Consider the following 22,505-nt stretch of genomic DNA (forward strand, 5'->3'; position numbering starts at 1 on the left):
ATGTGCCTGCGTTCCGGGTGATCGCAATGCGGGCGGCGTGGCTGCCGTGCCATTGACTTCAATGCACCATCACGCCCCCTCCCGCAGGAAGTTGGCCGCCTTGCGTTCCAGAGGCCGAACGCTTTGCAACGCAGAATTTGTGATGTGAACCGGCCCTAAATAAGTGTCAGAATTCCTTATCCCAATACTTGTTCCAGGACAGTGATTCCAAGCACTGAAGCCAAAGCATCACTATGACCAGGCAGCAAACATTCTCAAGAGGCAAGGTCATCAATAGCAGCCTGCATAATTCTCTCATGACAGGTGCACTTTAAACTAGCTTGGTATCTGCAAAACATGATAGAAGAGAGAATACAAATACTTACAGCTTCTTCTATCTCTTCTGGCGTCACAACTACTCCCACTCCACATTCCTTCTCAAAACCGGCCACATCAATGGGGTCCACAGGGTGGCCTTTTACATAATCCAAGGCGGCTGGATAGAAGGGAAAAAAAAAAAGTAGATCGTTTGCTCAGCCAAAGGGGACCGGAGGATAATCAAATTAACAGGACAAGGAAAGTCGATGTACGCACGCTGTGATCCTCTGTGGAGCTAATTTAATTTTTAACACATTAGTGGTTTAATAAAATAGCTGCTTGAGAAGACCCCAGAGGGCATGCAGGCAAGAACCTGCGCGTATCCCGAGGTGAACCTGAGAGGAGTAAATGAACACAAGGGCCGGATCTATACAGCATTATGGCGCGGGTCACATTAGGGAAGAACAGTATTTGAAAGTAAAAAAACAACGGTCAATAAGAGGAAACCAGCCAACAGACTAACATAGGAAGGTTAGAAAAGCTGTGCTAATCGCTATCGGTTTCCCGCAAGATGAATGATGGTGGCAACGTCTGCCTCGGTCACTCCAGCCCACCGCACCTCCATCTCTACAATTAAATAATACTTGGCAGAGCAGACCTCGCAAATATTAAAGATAGCTCTGCTTATACAGTATGCTGACCTAAGGGCGTTTAGAGTACCCCCATATATCCTTAAGGTAACATGGCTGCTCTGCCCTGGGAGGATAAAGCCAACCATCGTTAGGCTATCAGCAGGGATGCACCCATACCGGTATTTCGGTATCGAGTACCGATATTTTTTCTCAGGTTTTTGCTCCGAGGGAGCAGTAAGCCGGTTTCCCGACCAATCAGAAAGCCGGACGCCGCGCCATTACACGGCTCCTGGCTTCCTGATTGTCCAGCTTCCGGACCAATCAGGAAGCCAGGCAGCACGTCATTGTCACAAGCGACGAGAGAGCATGGAGCCGGCTTCCCGGCCAATCAAGAAGCTGGGCAGCGTGTAATGACGCGTTGCCCGGCTTCCTGATACCGGAAGTATCAGGCTAGGCATCGGAGCATTTGGGCGAGTACCAGTAATTACCCAAATACTCTGCATCGGCACCGATACTAGTATTGGTGCATCCCTAGCTAGAAGTACATCTCTCTATAGTTCCATGCTCTTCCGGGAGCATGCCTGACCTGTGCCTGAATCCTGCACGAAAACAGGCATTCCTTATAAAAATAAAAGGCTGTATATGTACAATAAAATACCTGTTGATCTTCCAGAAATCCAGTGAGCTCCTAACTTCCTGTACTGATCCGACAACATAGCATGTCTCTTACACTGAAATCCCAAGGAGGGTTATTATTCCTGCTAAGCTCTCCTTTGCCAACTACCCTCTATATTCTATAGAGGAGGAGAGAGTGAGGTGTTCTGTAGCCCAGATCACTAATGAGCATCCTAGGGTGGCAAGGCTGCTCCTGAACAGATACCGTATAGTGAGTCAGCGTTGTTACCCTAGTACAGGAAGTGTGTTACTGGCAGGATCACCAGGTGAAGACAGGAAAAATACCACAGCTAAGGTCTGGTAACATGCAATATATAACATTTTTGCTCTTGAGGGTCTTGTCATTTGGGGTCAGTGGGTAAATAAGGGATCTGTTTGAAAAAAAAACAAAAAAAAAAAACAACAAATCCTCATGCAGGAGTAAACTGTGTCCACATACTGTAGCTCTGTATCCCCCTCCGCTAGTCACCAATTACAATAAAAGTACCATTGAGCTGTAGATCCGTCCCGATCTTCTTGCTGGTGATGTAGCCCACCAGGAAGCCCAGTCTGTTTGTATCCTTGAGGCGTGTGGACACATTGTAGAGGAGTGTTCCGGTTACCTTGTCAATGGATGGACCCAAAATGGACTGAGCCTGAAAACAAGCATACAGCACATGACTACTGAGATTTACTAGAACACATCATCGTGTAGTAAGGTTGAATGAGAATAAAATTATACGTTCATAAACCCGAGTGCAGGACAATGAAAACTAAAAACTGGAACAAATGAATGGATCCTCTTTATATCCCATCAGATCACTGGGAAGGAGAGTGGGCTGCAAGAGAACCTGTCACCATGCCCTGTATGGGCAAAGTAACCGGTTCATTTTGAGTTGAAAGAACAGACAGCGAAGACCCTGGCCCTGCAAATACTTTACAAGCCGATGTTCACTGTTGTCTTTATATAATTGACATTATTAAATTAATAATAATAATAATAATGAGAAGTGGTCTCCATTGGGTTTGTACAAGCATCTCATTATACAGTCTTGTGCACGGGCAGTGCGCAGGTTCACTTTGATGTGCATGTAAGCCCATAACCTATTTTTCCGGTATGATTGGCATCGTACCTCACTGTGTACAGTTCATTTAATCAAATCTTTTTATTTGTGAATCTGTTGCCGTTTCTTATCTGGACATTCTGCCAGTAACAGCAACCCTGTCAGCTTGCTATACACAATGCTTTAGACCGGCCACCGGGCTCTCCCCGACTCTTGGGGCCGCCGGGCTCTCCCCGACTCAGCAAACTGAAGGAGTGCACACGGCAGGCCAACAACGCTGCTACCAATTATAAAGGCTACGGCTTAGCATTGTCAGCCTGTAACAGGAAGAGCTGTTACTGGCAAGAACCACTGTATACAGTGAGGTATGATACCCAGCATACTGAAAAAATTGGTTTAGGGCTTACATACTAATCAGGTTTTAGCACAAGTCCCAGTGTGACTGGTTCTCTTTATAGAGTAATCGCACACAATACAGGCATCTACGGTGGCCCACAGCAACCAAATGGTCTCTCTGTGATCTGAAATCGAGTTGCTGTGGGCTATAGCACATTGTAACTTGAACTGTTTTATTGAATATACCAAAAACATCTTCTAAAAAAGTTTAACTACTTAATTACTTAGGAGGGACGTTTCCCTGCACCTGGCTGTACAGCGATTGCAAGTAAAGGGTTTCCTCTGTATGAAGGGGGCTGTAAACCGAGAGCCCACCCCCACTACCCCTTAACAAGTTCTGAATAGTTTGCCATCTGCCGCTGACGTCATTGGACGGGTCTGGTTCTGTGCTGGTGATTGAGTGCTGCAGCCTGGGCAGCGAAACTAGAAACCCCGCACAGTACAGACTGACAATCTGAAAATAAATCTTCACACTGATAGGGATTACCTAGCCCTACTAATAGGCCTGAAAGAGCTGCTGCCCATAATGACCTGATACTCCCTACATTTCCACAGACCGCAAAGGGTCAATATGGGCACCAGATGCTTTGATGAGATCACTTGAAGCATATCAAAAACGTCATATTTGATTTAATTTGTTACTCATGCCCATCTAAATTAGCAAGTGCATCTAACACCCCCCTCCCCACAGGGTGACAATGCTGCTGTCCTAGGGTGGCTTAGTTCCTTTACCATACAGCGTTGTCACCCTAGGGCAGAAGTGTGTTACTTGCCAGATCATAAGCTTGAAATAAAAGGAGAAAAAAATATAAAAAGACGGATGTCTTAAAATAGAAAAAAAAATGCAGCCACCACATCTAGGGACAGGAAAGCTGCAATATATTCCCTTCATGTTTTGGGGTTTAGCTACGCTTTAAAGTGCATCTACACCCAAAAACAAGACTAATATTGCAGATTAACAGTCCTCCGATGTGGTGCTCGCTTAAGGCTAGGTTCATATCTGCACTACACCCGGGACACACGATCGTGTGCTGGTGCACACAGCGATTGTCGCGCGGCCCCATTGGTTTCAATGTGGTGACAGTCTCGCGGCAATCGCTTAAAAAAAAAAAAGGTCCAAGTACCTTTTTGCGACACCACTCGCAGCATTTTTTTACTCACACAGGCGGAATCGCGGCGGGAAACCGCATGATCCGCCCCGCGCAACTGGGGTGCCATTAGAAAATAATGGCACCCACAGCTGGACCGGTTCACACCTTGGCGACTCCTGACCGCGCAGCAATCTGTGCGGAAACATGCCGCACGGTGAGGTGTCGCCTAGTCTCTTTCTTCGGGCCCCTTTTCAGCTGGTGATCCTGCCAGCAACGCATTTCCTGTCCTAAGGTGACAACCCTCAGGGCCCATTCACATCAAAATGCGAAGGAAATAAGTCACCGAAGGGTCCATTGAATTGCAATTTCAACCTCTGTTGACTTCCATTCCGGGTTGTTTTTTTTTTGCCAATCTTTATTTTAATTAACATTTCCTGAGTGGACACATAAATTTTTTATTTTTTTTACTTCTGTTGCGCTGCATTGCGGTTACATCCCTTTTTAATCCGTTACGTTGTGCTAAAAAAAAAAAAAAAATAGAAGTAGAGCATGCTTTATCTTCATAGCACTGCAACGGAATGGAACGGATCGCGCAATGTGAACTGGCCTCATTCACAGCCAATTGTTTTTTGGTGCCCCTGCGTTAAATGGCGGATGGCGTGTGGCTGGGGCCTCACTTATTGTACAGGAGGCACAGTGAGATCTTTCATTCTAGAGTCCTAGGGGAGGTTTCGGGAATACAATGACAAGGAGTTCAGACCTGTTCTTTAGCATTTCCTTGTTGTGGGTATTTTATACAGAGTCATAGTAAGATGATGAGTTTCGTTCCCTCGTGAGCCCGTCTCTGTCATGTTTTCATTCAATAAAAAGGATATTCCCAGTTCAGTGTTTGTTTACTTGCTTGGAATGTACATATTTACCATGAAACCAGCTGATCGCTGCTGGATTGCACCAGTTTTGTTTTTTGTTCTCAGTTTGGTGTTTATACGGGAGAGGACAGAAAAGGAGATGTGCCTGACCTTCAAGCAGAGGTCTGCCAGTGAAAGGGCGACCCCCCTGCATGTGTAACGACGATGTGAGAAGTCAATTCTAACTGCAACTCTACTAAAGGTCATCAAAGTGATCTCATCTGTGTATAAAGTGAACGTAAACACAAACAATGAACTCTCATTTGCTCCCTTTTGGACTGTAGAATAAACCTAAAACAAAAGGAGCGCCCCCATAGTGTAAAGCAGTTTTAATGAAGCAAAAAATAAAAAGAATGGAGTTTACAATCCAAATAAGTTAGTGCTGCACCACGGCAGGTCTTACACGGGTTGACGCGCCTCATGATCGGTTCTGACAAAAGGAGTGTGGCTTCTGAAACGCGTCAACCCGTGGAAGAATTGCAAACTCTGTGATTTCGTATACTCATCCAATTTACATTACTGAATTCAAAAGTCGTTTGCAAGTACAGTCCTAGCTTTGTTTGTAAGTACAGTCCTAGCTGTTCTTTTTTTGCTTCATTAAAACAGTTTTGCACTATGGAGGCGCTCTTTTGTTTGCCGGTTTTCCCTGACCAGTTGGAGCAGCCTTTAAAAGGAGAACTATGGGGTTAGGGCTTTTCCTCATAGTTCTCCTAAGGTTAACAGGAGGACACAAACTAGCGTCCTCCCGTCACCCTAAGCTCAGTATACCACGATACTGAGACGCCGCAGCTGAAACGGATCCAGACAATTATGTCTGGATCCGCCCAGCTGCGTGAGTGACAGCTGGCTCTGCCTATCTACCCTGTTTCCCCGAAAATAAGACCTAGTACTATTTTTGGGAATTGCTAAGATATAAGACCTACCTCGAAAATAAGACCTAGTTGTGACCATTGGTTAGCAAATTGCTCTTGGAAAGGTACAGCACCCCTGATCACCATATTTTTGTATATGAATACATGTAGACTTTTATACATAAGTGTGGATTGTTGTACATTAAAATTTAAATAAGACCTACCCCGAAAATAAGACCTAGTGTGTTTTTTGCAGCCCCAAAAGATAAGACAGTGTCTTATTTTCGGGGAAACACGGTAGAGACAGAGCCAGCTGTACCCGCCCCCTCCCCTGTCCGTTCCGCCAGTCAGCGCTGGAGGATCGGAGCGGGGAAATCCAGCCCCTCCCGTCACGGCAGAGAGCCGTGACAGGATCGAGAGGTGAGCGAAATTTCAATCCATCCGGTCCCGAGACTAACACAGCCCTGCCACACAGCACAATCTTGCTAGGCAGACAGGGGACCTGATTTTTCTCTGCTGCAGTTAAAGAACACTTACAGGTCTTGTCCCTCCCCCAGCCTGTGACTGGTCAGTGGAAGTGGCAGACTGATAAGCAGGTTTTGTTATATCCGTTTGGAGAACTCTGGGGAACATTTTATAAACCCTTGCAGTGGGTCTACCCCTGCACTGCGAGATTTTACTGCTCGTTTTGGTCTAGGAAGAGAAATGAAGTTATACTCGCCTGACCCTTGGAGCCAGCGTGTTCTTAGACCGGTCCCTTCCGCCTCTCTCCCCCTCTGCTACAGTGGTCTAAGGTCAGCGAGTCATCACGCTCTATACACAGATGAAGGAGCCAGTCCGAAAATTTTGGGCCGAGCCTGCAGCCAATTAGATGGTCAATGTTCAGTTATTTTAGTGGCACTCCGGCGTGGTGATGGGGAGCGGGATTCCCACATGGTGCTTAGCATGGAATCGGGGGTACAAACTCAACAAGAAGCAGAGAAGATAAGAACTTGAGGCAGGACACCCTCCGCTGACAAAGGCAAGTTAGAAAACAAAACATGGAATCATGTGGCCATTTTAGATATGAGTGCCTTGGTGTACGTGCGCGTGCGTGTGTGTACGTACGTAATCTTCGCTCAGCATAGTACTCCACATGGAAATCGGATACAAAGGTGTACAACAAATCGGAATGAGTTCTGCTCCCCTCCCCAGGCTGGGACTTTGTGCAACAGGTTCAGATTAATGAATGTTAATTTCCTTCGGCTGCTCCCCTGTGCGGCTTAAAACACAAAAGGGATGTAATTGACACACACGTCATCCTGACACAACATAGAAGTCCAAAAAGCTTTTCATCCTGTTTTCAGAAACAAGATGTTTTCTCCATCTTCTCCGAGTGACGCTTTCAGGTAAAAATAAAACAAACGCACGGCGGGCAGTAGAGTTGACCTACACAGAAACAATTTAAAAAGGTGATGTCTGCTTAAAAAACAAAAAAACACTTCAATGTTTGAATCACTGACCCGGAACAAATGTGTAAATAAGGATTTCCACTTTCCTAACATGAATAGTTTTGGTGAGGCAGTGACCGAAAAGGACTGAAACCGCAGAGGTAGCAAGACAACCAGGCAACTACCGTGTTTCCCCGAAAATAAGACAGTGACTTATATTTTTTTTTTTTCACAAAAAAAGACACTAGGGGGGGTGTCTTATGTGTACCTGGCTGCAGCTGTCTGCTCGTGCGTGCGGGAGGGAGGGAGCTGCGGCCACTCTCAGCTGTAATGCCGTCCAGGGAGCCAGACAGGTGGGCGTGCGGGGAGGCGTGCCTGGCGGGGGGGGCGGTACGGAGCTGCGGCCGCTCTCTGCCCATGTCACGGCCGCTAGGGAGGGAGCTGCGGCCGTGACATGTAAAATTCTATTATACCCCGAAAGTAAGACCTAGCGGATCTCTGTAATATAAGACCTACCACCGAACTAGGTCTTATTTTCGGGGTAGGTCTTATATTACAGAAATCCCTGATGATAGCACTAGGTCTTATTTTCGGGGTAGGTCTTACTTTCGGGGAAACACGGTAGTATTCACAGAAGAAGTGTAGCAATGGCCTCCCTTAGTTCTGTTCTAAGGTGGGGAGAAGGCGGGGCGAAGATGGGGAGAAGGCGGGGCGAAGATGGGGAACTCTAACTGGTTGCCGTCCAGCCATTGTACCGCAACGGCAGTAACATAAGTGAGGGGCATTTAAAAACATCCTTTTCATTTGACAAATTATAGCTTTTAATTAGGGCGGCATCTAACTATTATTTTCATAATCGGTCAATTAAATCAAATGAATAAAAAAAATAAAAAATATGCGGCGATACCCGACATGTGCAGTGCAATCGTTGGTTTTCCATGTAGGTGCACCCGACTTGTGTTTCAGTTAGTATATGCACGTTTGCAGGGCTAGGGGACTTTCAATTTTTTTTGGGTGGGGTGGGTTAATTTTTTTTTCAACTCATTGCTATTACATGGGGGCCTCACAAGCCCCCCTATATGATGGCACATAGGTGACTGGTTCTCTTTAAGGTGACATTAGGGGTCTTCTAGACCTAGTCACCTTTCCACTTCACTGGATTCAGCTGCCACTGGATTCAGCTGCTGAATGTCAACACAGCAGGCAGTTGCTTGGAGCAATAGCCAGCCTGTTATTGGTTATTTTTAAAATTGCAAAGCCAATAACAGGCTGGCTATTGCACCCGCCCACTGCCTGCTGTCAATCAGCAGAGGAGGGAACTGAAGGAGAAAGTTCCATCAGGTCCTCCTCCGCTGATTGACAGCAAACAGTGGGCGGGTGCAATAGCCAGCCTGCTATTGCAATTCAATTTAAAATATCCAGTAGCAGGTTGGCTATATTGTTTCCAGCCGCTGATGGGAGACTTGACGCCAGGGTTCTATCAATCCCTCGGACTCAAGTCCAAGGGATTTCTAGAACACCGACAGAAGAGGAGGCATAGTGAAGCAGAGAAGGGGGCGGGCCGTCGGGCCACGGAGGAGGAACTGGGGATTGCAGAGTCACTCCTCCCCGCTGGTGCTGGCTGCGGGGACAGTGGTCCGTGTCCCCGCTGCCTCTACAGGCGGGGAGAGCAGCGGGGATGGAAAGGGACATAGACCACTGCAGCCAGCAACTAATGGCGGCAACTAATCGAAAAGCAGCTAATCAATGATGAGAATAGTTGCCAACGATTCTGATTATCGATTAGTTGTTGCAGCCTTACTTTGAATATATAAAAGCATTCAGGTAACTATGGAGTCGCCCGATTGCTTGTATGGTGCAGGAACAAAACAAAAAAAAAAAGGTATAAAAATTAATTTCGGTACGATCCTCTTTTAAACCCGGATCCTCCCGACTGGGGACTCTGGACTCCCACCCACCTAAATGTGTGCATGGCTTCATTAAACCAGCACAAGTATAGAAACCGCACGGACATACTGTTCACGTACTGCCGGGAGAGCGTTTTAGTTTTCCAGCGCAGAGCGACCACCTCTGAACTCGGAGGAAGCAGGAGCCGCAGGAGGTAAGCTCGTGTCCTGGTATGACCGGCTGGCAGTGAAATAATCATCGATCGGTACAGGATGCGGCTAATGGGCTATAAAAGAATACCCAGAAGAACTAGCGGAGCGGATGGAAAAGGGTCTGGTGAGGGTCACGAATTAGATTGTGCCGTAAAAACGACTCGAGCTGCATTTCTGCACACAGGACAGAGACGCGATTATTTCACATAGCAAAGTACTCGGCTATGCTTTTCTATCACCCACACCAGGGGTGGGCAACTCCAGCCCCCCCCAGCTGTGCTTTAACTACAAATCCCAACATGCCTCTGGGAGTCAAGCCTGTAACTGTCAGTCTCACAATGTCTCATGGGACTTTTAGTTCCACAACAGTTGGAGGGTCAGAGTTGCCCACCCCTGGCCTGTACTACACAGCAAAGTTTAGACTGGAAGAGGGAGAAACAGCACAAAGGGCCTATCAGCTGTGCAAGGAGCTTGCTGACAGGAGGAGAGAGTAGTGTGACGGAGAGATGAGCTTATCAGTTTGCTGCTTATTTATCACTTGGCCTGTCACAGGCTGGGGGAAGGGACTAGACAGGCAAGTGCTGCGGAACTCTGGCACTGAAAAGATGTCCTGCCCTGCCATGGTGATGCTGTGTGACAGAACTGTGTAAATCTCAGGGCTGCATGGACAGAAATACAGCTTCCCGATGTGTATATTTGTGCATTCAGCTGTCTGCATGAAGATCAGATTGGAAGGGAGCCTGGAGTGACATTTCCATAGATTGGGAGAGGAGTTAGACTGGCGGAAAGGTTTTCAGGGCCGTCTCCCTGTTGGGCAAAAAAATATCCCCTCACGGTGCTCATGGGGGGAATCCAGTGGCCCCTGGAACAGGATGTAATGGGCAATCTCCCCAATGTGGACACAGCAAGAAAAACCCTTCCCTTCTCGGCTCTAAACAGAATGGGGGGGGGGCTCTAGCTCTAAATCCCAAAATGAGTAAAGTAAATATTAGGGATGCATTAATACCGCTACACCAAGTACCGGTACTGATAGAGTATTTGGGCGAATACTCTTGCTCCCATTGGCTATGCCGATAAAGGAACTTCTGGTATCAGGAAGCTGAGCGGCGAGTAATTTACACGCCGCCCTGCTTCCTGATTGGCCAGGAAGCCGGCTCCATGCTCCCTCGTCACCAGGGAGCGTGATTCTTGGCCAATCCGGAAGCCAGGGGGTGGGAAATGACTCCCCCACCCCAGCTTCCTGATTGGCCGGGAAGCCAGGCAGCATGTAATGACTCGCAGCCCATTTTACTGATTGGCCAGCTTCCTGACCAAATCAGGAAGCCGGGCAGCATGTCATTACCCGCCCCCCGGCTTCCTGATTGGCCAGAAAGCCGGCTGCATGCTCCCTCGTCACCTGGTGATGAGGGAGCATGGAGCCAGCTTCACGGCCAATCAGGAAGCCAGGCCCTGTGTAATGACTTGCCACCCGGCTTCCGGATTAGCCGGGAAGCCTTCTCCTTGCTTCCTCGTCACCTGGTGACGAAGGAAGCATGGAAACCGCTTACCTGCTAATCGGGAAGCCAGGTGGCGAGTCATTACACAGGGCCCGGCTTCCTCAATGGGACTTCCGGTATCAGTAATAGCAAGTACCAAAATAAATATATCATTGGTACTCTGCTCAATACCAAAAAAACAGTATCAGTGCATCCCTACTAAACATGGGATTGTAGTCCATCACAGGAGCGGTGACTACTTTACAACACACACATGGGGAACAGAAGTAGCCCCCCTCCAGAAGGAAGGACAGTGTCAGCACCAATTCAGAGATGATTGGAGGATCTACAGCCGAGTGACACACAAATAAGAGACATTGTTGTTCATAGTTGGGGGTATTTTCCATTTACCTCCTGAGCTTAGTGTCACTTTAACGATCAGGTTCCGACCTGCTGCCCGAGATGTTCTATTCTATATATATTCTCTGCAACAGAACAAGTATAGAGTGTTTTACGGCGTTTCCAAATTTGAGACGCACGCGTTATAATAAGGACCGGCCTGCCAAAGCTCTACACGTGTATCAACAGATGTCGCTGGGGCCTCCCAAACCTATTTCAGGAAGCGACCGATTACAGAATCGGGTTACAAAACATTCTGCCTGACGACGATTACTGTACCAGCCATTTATTACGCCGGCCAATTTCATTCTTCACAAGGCAGCAGCATGCGGAAAGGCCTCGGGGAGGGGGGCCCTGTGACGGACCCGTTGTCAGCGCGAGGCAACATTCCACGCTCGGCAGCAGATTTCTTAAGACAGGTGGTTGCGGAGATAGAATTCAGGAGCCAGTCAGTCTGAACCTGCAGTCATTTTAAAAGAGTCCCTGTCACGTCTGCATTTCACTAATACTCCTTATATTAAAGCTAAAATCTCATCTAAAACGCTAACACGGTGATGTCATTTCAAACATCATTTTCAATCAGGTTTCATTAAAATAATCACTGGTTATCCTGCCATGATGGGCCTTGTTCAGACACTTCCTGTTGTAGGGAACTCTCTGTTCTGGTAACCCAATTGTGGTCCTGTGCTGTCACCCTGCCGCACAGCCTTCCGATTGACACTGATTAGAACCCTTTCAACACACATTACATAGACATGTTATCATCAGGAAACTATCCCTGAGAATTGCCATGCAGCCATCGCTGGAAAGAGTGCATGCAGGCAGGAAGTGGCTACAAAAAGGCTGCAGGGAACAGCTTTGCTTTAATCTCCCATATGGCCCCAGCACATACCCGTCTTCCCTGCCCCGCCGCTCCCTTCAGCACTAGAAGCTAAAAGGAAATACCCAGTACTTCCAGGTATGAAGGAGCATGTGACAGCACTGGGCCAATCACAGCTGTCTCACACTCGGCCATAGCCCTGAGTAAGCTTTGACTGCAGCTTACACAAAGCTTGACTTATGCTGGGGGGGGGGTTGGAAAGAAAGGTAATTCTATGAAGCTGGGGAGGGCTACCATTAGGGCCACAGTGCAATCGCTCACACCCAAACATGCGGCACATCAGTGCCTGCTTTCCGGTCCAGTGCAATCTGCAAAGATGCTGCAAGCACTATATATGCAGATCGCACTGGACCAGAATGCAGGCACTGATGTGCCACGCGTGTGCGGGCGGGGTGTGTGGCTGCAGTGCCTTCGAATAGAATGCAGCGCCATGCCCCCTCCCCTCCCTGAACGCAAGGAGTCAGCCGGGTTGTGATACAGTGCGTTCTGGAGGCTGACCGCTCTGAAACGCACCGTTTGTGGTGTGAACCGGCCCTAAGGGCCCATTCCCACCCACAATGCAATCGATCGCACCGCAAAGTGCGCTACTGCAATACCGTGCGTTCTGAAGCAATTAAAAAAAACAACAAAGTAGTGCATGCTCTACTGTGGTTCCGCACATCGCGGTGCGGTCAGTGTCATTGCGGGCAGGAGGTAGGAATGGGCCCATAAGCTAGCCCTCAACATAGAATTGCCGGAACCGTGTGATTAACACATTGCACTGGTGTGAATTGGCCCTAAAGGGAACCTGTTATTTAGCCCTGTGCAGTCTGCATCTCGTCCATGTCCAGCCTCACTGATCTGATCTCAGCAGGGTTCAATGCGTAATACAGAGATCGCTAAAATATGGAACGGCAAGCAAGTCAAGACTTGAAAGCGACGTCTAAAATTGCTTCTGTGAAGTTCCTGGAACAACAGGATTGAAAGAGAAAAAAAACAAAAAAAAAAAAAGGCTGCGAAAATTTAGGAAAACTGTGACACGGCGAATGTTCGGCACGCCTACGTTTCCGCTGAAAACCCTTGCATGCTCGCTCCAGTTGGAGCGTGATTGTTGAAAAGCCAGTTTTGTACCAGAAAAACCGGCATCTCCGGAGTGACGCCCATAATCTTCCTCCCGGCAGCGGTGGGCCCCGGATGTCGCTGATGAGCTCACGCCAAGAGATGTATTTAGTACGCGGCTATGTAACATCGGTTATTAATAGACAAGTGCGTGTTCAAAACAACACCCGCGCATTCAATCTGTCGGGTGCAACGTGTGCCACCCGTAGATCTCCGGCTACATTTGGCCACAAAATTACATAACGCTGGCTTTGCTGCTGAGCAGGGATGGCCAAACTACAGCCCTCTGGCTGCCATAAAACCACAAATCCCATCATGCCTCTGACTCTAGGGTAGGGGTGGGCATCACCGGCCCTCCAGCTGTTGAACCGCAAGTCCCATGGGGCATTGCAAGACTGACCGTAACAGGCATGACTCCCAGAGGCATGATAGGATTTGTAGTTAAAGCACAGCTGGAGTTGCCCACCCCTGGTCTAGGTAATCATGCCTTTGGCTCTCAAAGTCTGGCAATGCCTCATGGGACTTGTAGTTCCACCCACAGCCGGAGGGCCAATGTTTGGCTAGCCCTGCTTTAGAGGAACGCTGGGCATAACCTAAAGTGGCACTCCAAACAATAAAATCTCCTTTGTTGATCCTCTCAGTTCGTGGTTCACATCACAAGTTCCGCTTTAGGGCTGTCTAAGCAATATTGCAGCTTAGCGGCAAAAAACGCCCAGACCTTAATACTTCTTTAAATATTTTTTTAATGGACACTGCTGCAGCGTATTGTAACATTTCCGGAAATGTATTCTTACAGACCGTAGTTCCGCTTTAAGATGCATCGAAAGTTCCCTTTTTTTTTTTTAGGGCCAGTTTACACCAAAACTGAAAGGTAAATCGTAAGCCAACAGAGGGTGCGTTTACTAGCGATTGCACCTTCCGATCTGTATTTCAATGCATGCCAGCGCATGGGCACCGAAAAATGAATGGCGATAGTTCACACCGCTGCAATAAATTGCGCTGAAAAAGTAGCGCATGCTCCAACAGAACGGAGCGGTGTGACCCGTGCCATTCCGATGGCATCCATCCACATCTGTTGAGAAGCGGATCGCGGTGGCTCTGGTGTGAATGGGACTCTTTGGCTTATTATTGCTAATGACTTGTCTTGGTAAGCGCAAACATTTTACCGGGTTTTTTTCTGACCAAGCATTATATTTAGCGTTTCTGGGGCATTTTGGCAGATACATATTAAAACTTATGCAGGAACGCATTTGCATAGAAAGCCTTTATTTATCAGTGCAGAGGTGCGATTTGAAGCTCAGCCAAAAACAGAAAGATGGAGCCGTCCCTCCCTAGAATGTCGCACGGGCTCAGGTCCAAATCCTGGAGCGGATGGTTTCCTATGGCTGTCTATTATCCATGTGCAGCAGTACACTCTGTAGTCACCTCTCCCATGTGTAGGCGGCAGACAGTACAGAACCTGTACAGAAAGAAGACGTGTTCCCAGGGAGCTGTCACAACAGAAAGGTAACAACACAGCATTGCGTAAACTGCAGAGTGTCGCAATGTGTAGAAATGTTCCACATTCATAGCATGTAGAGACAAAACTTGTATTTTTTACTTTCGGATAAGTGTGGGAGGGTTAGAACCCATCAGGCTCTGCCCATCTATGCCTGTTCAGGCAACCCCCGTCTCGCCCCAACCCTGCCTGTTCAGGCAACCCCCGTCTCGCCCTCACCCTGCCTGTCCTGGCGAGCCTCATCACCAAAGACCATTATGGATGATAAATCCATAATGTTATAGCGGTCACCAAAACAGGAAATGAGGGGAAAAGTTACAATGGGGAGACACGTTATGACAACTGTCTATGAGGGGGAATCACTTTCACTTTGGAAAGATTAAGTCTGGCTTTGTTATGTTACTGGGACAGGAAGTGGAGACACAGGCAAAAAATGATCAGCTAGTAATAAGGCCCATTTAGACCACTCCAAAGCACTGACGCACTCTATTCTGTGTATCAACATGCGCCGAGTTGGTCTATTAGAAATTATTGGGCTGCCAGCACACCAAAACGCACCAAATATATGGCATGCACCATTTTTGGCAGCAGGGCAACGCACACACACATGCCAGGAAGGTGCACTGGGATATTGTTCAGAATGAATGGCACCGCAATGCATGTAATGTGTGCTGGTATGTTTTGTGGTATCACATACACTGCTGTGAGGTGATCGTGTGAATAATAGGCCCTCAAAATCAGTCCTCATATTTAGATTTTTTCTTTCTGGATGACGATGAGCAAAATGACCCGTTCTCATAGATCTCAGGGCCTCCGGTGATGAGATCTCCGAGGTTGCGGCTTCCCCCTCAATACATCTGCTTTTTCCTTTACACGGAACTCTCACTTATAGTATATGATGGAAGCATGGGACCATACAAAACTCCAAGTAGGTGGGAATAGAGCCATTAAAAAGGGAGATCTCGCTGCTGATGCCCCCAAAAGACATAAGAAGCTGGTGGCCTAAATCGACATATTTCACCTCTGACAACAGCCAGTCCTTATATCTGACCTGCGGCCTTCCCTTCAGTCTTGCACAGTTGTCCTGGCTCCTCTTGTGGACTGAAATCACTTACTGATACTGATTTCACTGTCCACTATGATGGTGACCAAGGTGGACCATCCTGCACAACGTGTGCCAGCACATCGCAGATTTAGGACCCAGACCTGTCCATTCTTGTGCGTTGCATTCACATAAATGTACTCGCATTAACGCCCAACTCCGGCCATCTTATCAGGGTTAACGCCGTTAAAGACTTTGTTGCCTCGAAAGCCACGCCTGTTTTTTTTTTTTTTCTTTACTTTTATGTTTGGTCTTTTTATGTTCGGTTTTGTCTTGTTTTATTGTCTTTTTATTTGTGTCACTGAATCATGTTTTAAATATAAAATGAGAGAAAATATGATAGTGCCCACCACTTAAGGTAGCGCAGGGGCGGCCACAATTTTTCGTCTGGAGATCTACTTTTAAAATGACAAGCTCAATGAGATCTACCAAGGATAAAACACTTGCGTTCAGGGGCGGGAGGGGGTGTGGCAGTGCATTGAAGTCAACCGACCCTCTCTTTTCTCTCTACTTGCGCTCTCTCCTCTCTTTCTCTCCCGTTTCTGCTGTCTCTTCTCTCACTTTATCTGCTGTCTCTTCTCTCACTTTATCTGCTGTCTCTCCCCTGTCTGTCTTTTCTTACCTCCACTGCAGCAGCAGCTTCCCAAGTCTCCTCTCTCCTTCCTGTCTGCAGCATCTGCCACATTCAGCCGCACGAGTACCGCGGGAGGACAGGACACAGGTCAGTGAGCCGATCGGGATCTACCAGTTTTCGCTTTGCGATCTACCTAATGTGCACCCCTGATGTAGAGTGTATAGTGTAACTTACAAAAAGGTACAGTAAGATTCATAGTGGTCTAAACCAGGCCTTCTTAAACTTTCTCCACTCGTGAACCCTTTTTGGCGGAGGAAATTTTTAAGGGACCCCAGCGTCGTACGGTGTCTCTCCCCTCTTTCCCCCAATGTCGGTAGGTGTCTCCCCCTCCCCTAGTCAGCGTCTCTCTCCTCCTCCCAAGAAGAAAGAAGAAAAGGCTAGTCTCCTCCTCCCCAACTCTCTCCCCCGCCGCCACGGTGAACGGACGGTCAGTGTGTCATTACCACCTACTACCAGGCCCCCTCCTCCTCTCCCTCCTTACCTTTACCTCCAGCAGCTGTGCTCCACTGCTGCTGGGTTAAAGGAAACTCCAACAATGTTTAAAAAAAAAAAAAACCTTCCTGCGCGCACGTGCTCAGGAAGGTACCACGCGCACAGCGGTGGTCACAACCTTAAAAAATACACTACACTGCACATTATACAAAAATAAAAAAATCTTGCTTGGAGCCCAGATCGCGACCCCACTGTTTACTTGCGGGACCCCATATGGGGTCGCGACCCACACTTTAAGAAGCACTGGTCTAAACTGTTCCTATGGCTGTTCACTTGGTTCTGGGTATAGAGCGGATAAATGGAATTTGTTTAATAAAAAGGCACTTATAAAAAAACACATGAACACCTTATAAAAAACATGAACACCTTATATAATGGGAATGGCTTTCGCGTTAAGGATTTTTTATAATGTATATTTCATAATGGATTTCAGCTATCGTCACAAGGTATATCTCATAATGTGTTTTGGTCACAGCCACAAGGAATAGATTGTTTTGGTTCTATGATATAATGGGAGATTTCATGATGGTGCACATCATTAATATAGGGAACATTATTTATTAAAAAGGAGAACTATGGGGTTAGGGCTTTTCCCCATAGTTCTCCTTAGGGTAACGGGAGGACACAAACTTGCGTCCTCCTGTCACCCTAGGCTCAGTATACCGCGAGCTGTAGCTCGCGGTATACTGAGACGCCGCAGCTGAAGCAGATCCCGACAATTGTGCCGGGATCTGCCCAGCTGCGTGACTGACAGCTGGCTCTGCCTATCTAGAGGCAGAGCCAGCTGTACCCTCCCCCGTCCGTTCCGCCAGTCAGCGCTGGCGGATCGGAGCGGGGAAGGGGGAATCCAGCCCCTCCCCTGTCACGGCAGAGAGCCGTGACAGGATCGAGAGGTGAGCGAACGCCGGTATGTGTTCGCTCACCTCCCGATCTACTGAGCCGACCTGTGACAGTCTCATTGTCACAGGTCGGCTAGAACTATGAGCTGAGTGAAAAGCACTCGCCTCATAGTTCTCCTTTAAAGTGTGGTAGGGTCCACTAGGGTTTACCTAGTTTTTTGAATATTGATAGAAAAATGGGAATCTACTTAAAAAAAGGCACTTACTTAAGAACACAAGAACTGTTTTTTTTCTTTTTATACATATTAATGTGTAATTTGTTCTCACTAATTAATTTTTTAAATAATGGATATACCATATTGCACACCGTATAACGTTTTTTTGGTCACATCTATATGAAATAGAGTACGTTAAAGTAAAGAAAAAAAAAAAGAAGAGGCACTATCGTTGTTTTGGTGATACTAAAGCGATTGGAGAAATTGTATATTTATTATTTTGGTGACACTAAAGTGATTGTATAATCTGTATATTTATTGTGGAAAATGAATCAAATACTTTGGAATACAAAAGCCACATCTGGTGATGAACACTTCCTTCTCCGTCCCACAAATCTGATTGCTTACATGCCATTAGTAGCGCTTCCGGGCCATTCAGATGTAAGCGCTGCAGGTCACATGGACCCCAGCACCACGGTTGTTTCTCTGCCTTCCTCTCCTCCCGACCGATCACATAATACCCACTGGAACAAAGTAAAAATACTCACCTGATAGCGCTCACTTCTCTTTCTCCCCCTCGGCGTCCTCTTGTCTAATGCATCTGCATTAGACGTGATGATGTCACAGGTGCTTAGACCACCAGAGCCCGGGGGGACCGGTCTTGCAGACAGGCGGGACTGAGAATCAGGTATGTATTTCTTCTTTAGATCCTATCCCAAAACGCGCAGTTAACCCTTGCAGTGCCAGGGTAGCCCCACTGCAAGGGTTACATTTTACAATTCCTGGAGTATCTCTGTAAGGTAGCCCATTCATTTTGAACGAGTTGCCGGCGCACAAGAACTGGCCATCGATGGACATGCAGCATTTATTTCCACCAGAATCCACAGTAACACCACAAGCAGCGCTGCAATGTGTGTGCGTTACACGCCATTCACACTTGCAATATTGCAAATCGAGCGTTTGTTGTGCGTTTGTCATTTGCACAATATCGCACAAATTTTCGTATTGGGCTGAGTACAATCGCGGCATCCGCGCCAAAAAAGGGTCCTGCACAAGCGACATGGAGTTGTAAATGGGAACAGCTCCCTTGGCATGCATTGGACTTAGTACACAGAGCGATATCGTGTGGATATATGCACGATTTTGCAGCGTAAATCTGCGCGATAAACCGCTCAGTGTGAACAGGGCCTCAGAGTTGCATTGCCTTAGTGTTCTTGGGGGCCGTTCAAATGGCTAAACTAAAGCCAAACCCCTGGACATGATCAGCTTGATGGCCACTCAAAATTAATTAACCGCAGAACACTGGACCGCAATATATATGATCTTAAAGCTCAGTTCACACCTAGGCGACACGTCACCGTGCGGTCAGGAGTCGCCAAGGTGTGAACCGATCACACAGTGGGTGCCACTCTTTTCTAATGGCACCCCAGTTGCGCTGGGCAGAGCGCACGGTTTCCCGCCGTGATTCCGAACACGATCGCGGCTAAAACAGCTGCACGTTGTGCATCAGGGAAAAAAAGTACCTGTACCTTTTTCTGCGGATGTCACCCCATTAAAATCAATGAGGCCACGCGGCAATCGCTGCCTGCATTTGTGCAGGACGCACGTCCCAGGTGTCGTGCAGGTGTGAACCTAGACCAGAAGAACTATGAGGCGAGTGATTTACACTCATCCTCATAGTGAGAGCCGACGTGTGACAGTTTCAATGTCACGCCATATCTATAGATCGGGAAGTGAGCGAATACAAAGTCGCTCGCTCACTTCTAGATCATCTCCCCGATCCTCCAGCGCTGACTGGAGGAACGGATGGGCACAGCAGGCTCCGCCTCTAGATAGGCAGTCAATCAGCCAGCTGGGTGGATCTCGACAGTATTGTCGGCATCCGTCCTGGCTGTGGCGCTCTCTGTATATAGCAGGCAATAGCCCGCTATATACTGAGCTTTGTGTCAGGGGAGGTGGTTTGTATATGTCCTCTTGTGACCCTAAAGAGGACTATGGGATAACAAAAGGTTACCCCATAGCTCTCTTTTAATGTTCAGGTTTAGATCCACTTTAATAGAAAGGTCACAGTACAGCCCCATTGCTCCCCACTTCTGCGCAGGCCCCAGTCTCTTTCTGTACGGCCCAGTTGGTACCCTCAGAACCGCCCAACCACTGGAACTCCCTGGTATGCCGATAGGTTGCGAAACAACAGAAATCCTTTCCCACCCCCTGAATGTAGGCCTCATCCACAACCCTCTCAGAGCATGGCCAAGAGGCCAAATACTACTTTAAGAGGACCTGTTATCACCAGACTCCACACCATATTGTCCTAAGATATAAAAAGTCGATATTATAAATAACAATTAGGCAATTACCCCCCCTCCAGGGGTCACATGGCAGAGCTGCTAGGCCTGGCCCTTCCCCCAAAATCAGTATCCCTAAAAGTGACAGGTTCTCTTTGGGCAATACTCAGCCCTTGGAGCTGGTTATGACAATGAGGCACCGCGGCTTCCTGCAGACGGGGGAGGGGTTACCACCTCATCAGCACACAGCAATGACTCCAGATGGCAGTCTGCACGTTGCTGGAGTGACAGGTCCGCTTGAGTGAAGAGGGGGCTCCCCTCCAAGTTGTGACAGGCTCCCCTTACCTGCAGCACGGCGTCCTTCAGCACCGAGCTCAGCGTCTCGTTCTTTAGAGTCTCTCTCGCCTTCTGCTCGCTCAAACCGATAGCAGTGAAGAGAGACACCGAGTCCGCCGCCATCTTGGGGCCGGGAGGAAAAAAAAGGAAGGAAGGAAAGCCAAGCGCCCAATCGGGGATGGAGCAAGGATACGCTGGTGGGCGTTGGCCAATCGGCACTGAGAGATTGAATCCGCCGTGGCCAATGGCAGCGCGCGAGCGTAACACGTGGTAGGCGTGGAGCCAATGGCGTGGCGCGGGTGCTACACAGAGGGGGCGGGACCCGGGTTGCATCAGGCAACCTGCTAAGAAGGGGCAAGCACGTGGGTGATGTGTGCTGCCAACGAGGAGATTTAAAGTACAACTCGCAGATTTGAATGGCATAGTGAGGGAATAGAACCCCTGTCAGGTTTTTGTCTGTGTTCCCACTACAGAGATTTACACTCACTAACTGCCCTGAGCTCCATTGGAATGAAAGCGAGGGTGAACCCAAAATTTGGACTTGTCCCCAAAATGGAAGAGAAATCTTCACTTGTTCTGTCTCAAGCCGGTTGTGATTTTGCTTCATGCGTTTTTAATTGATATCAGGGGCCACCAAGACCCGGTCAGCTGTTCTTGGTGGCATTGGGAGACGCTAGCAGAGCCGTAACTAGCTCCTTTTGCGCCCGAGGCAAGAACAGAAAATTGTGCCCCCCAACAGACGTGTGCGGTATGTGACGTCATGCGCCCCACCTCCAGGATGGCGATGCGCATAATGTGCTGGGGGCCAAATCCAAAATAGCATAAAAATATTTGTTTCGTTTTTTGAAATGGAAAAAGAGATTGAGGACACAGAGTCCTCTGTTCGTACAGGTGGGGGAGAGCAGCGGGCATCCGAGGAGAAGCTTGAGCCAGTGCCGCTCCTCTTCTCCCTGCCGAGCCGCGGCTGTATTGGCCGCCTGGCGCCCTGTGCTCGCCATGGCAACACGGGTGAGGGGGCGCAGCCAGGTTGGCCCTAGCTGCGCCCCATGGTAGCTACAGCCCTGGACGCTAGTTATGGGTAGGGTAATCTTGTCACTCCAGCTGATGTGGAACTACAAGTCCCGTGAGGCCTTGCAATACTCTGACAACCACAGGCATGGCACCCAAAGGAATGATGGGGTTTGTAGTTGGAGTGCCAAGGTTGCCCATCGCTGCACTAGTTTTTATTGTATATTGTGATTTAATTAACATTCAAAGCTGAAGCCTTGAAGAAGGGGAGGCTTTGCTTCCCATGAGACGCGTTGGCTATAGCCGATTTGCTTAGCCAATGCACATTTTAAACAGACTTTTTAAAGAGGAACTTTACCCATATCTTTGAAATGACAACGAAGACACCTTTAGAAATGTTTAGTGATGACAATCTACAAACACAAACTTCTACATAATTGCAGACTTTTTATTCTTTGCATACTTCATTTTTCTTTTTTCCTCCCATTCTTCTCACAGCGGCCATTTTTTACTAAGGGCAGATTCATATATCTCCCTTTACTTCCTGGAGCTCTGGCACATATGATTAGGACATGTGACCATGCCCATCATGTCAGGAGAGGAAAATGCCTTTCCCGGAGATCTCGTGAGATTACAGATGAGATTTCCCAGCAATGTAACCTTCCCAGGATGCAACGCTTGGGCACATTACATCACCAATGCCCAAGGGGACCAGGAAGTGGAAAAACAGTCATTGTAAGTAAAAGAAAAATATGTTTGTTTTACTAATGAATGTAAGATGATGCATGCTGAGGGGGTTTTTAGTAAAAGGGGGTAAAGGTC

General features: G+C 47.8%; 1 protein-coding gene across 1 annotated transcript in view; it reads right to left on the bottom strand.

The window, feature by feature from the left end:
• QARS (glutaminyl-tRNA synthetase) overlaps positions 1 to 20,819 on the bottom strand; it is a 78,325-nt gene extending 57,506 nt beyond the window's left edge. The window contains exons 1-3 of the mRNA XM_018576127.1: positions 20,685 to 20,819; positions 2,092 to 2,239; positions 366 to 475 (exon numbers count right to left, since the gene is read on the bottom strand). Of these exons, the coding sequence (XP_018431629.1) occupies positions 366 to 475; positions 2,092 to 2,239; positions 20,685 to 20,798 (372 nt within the window). The 5' untranslated portion in view covers positions 20,799 to 20,819. The remainder of the gene's footprint in view (positions 1 to 365; positions 476 to 2,091; positions 2,240 to 20,684) is intronic.
• Positions 20,820 to 22,505: the final 1,686 nt, after the last annotated feature.

This window comes from Nanorana parkeri, unplaced genomic scaffold, assembly GCF_000935625.1.
Source record: "Nanorana parkeri isolate BGI_ZX_2015 unplaced genomic scaffold, ASM93562v1 scaffold56, whole genome shotgun sequence".
Lineage (NCBI taxonomy): Eukaryota > Metazoa > Chordata > Amphibia > Anura > Dicroglossidae > Nanorana > Nanorana parkeri.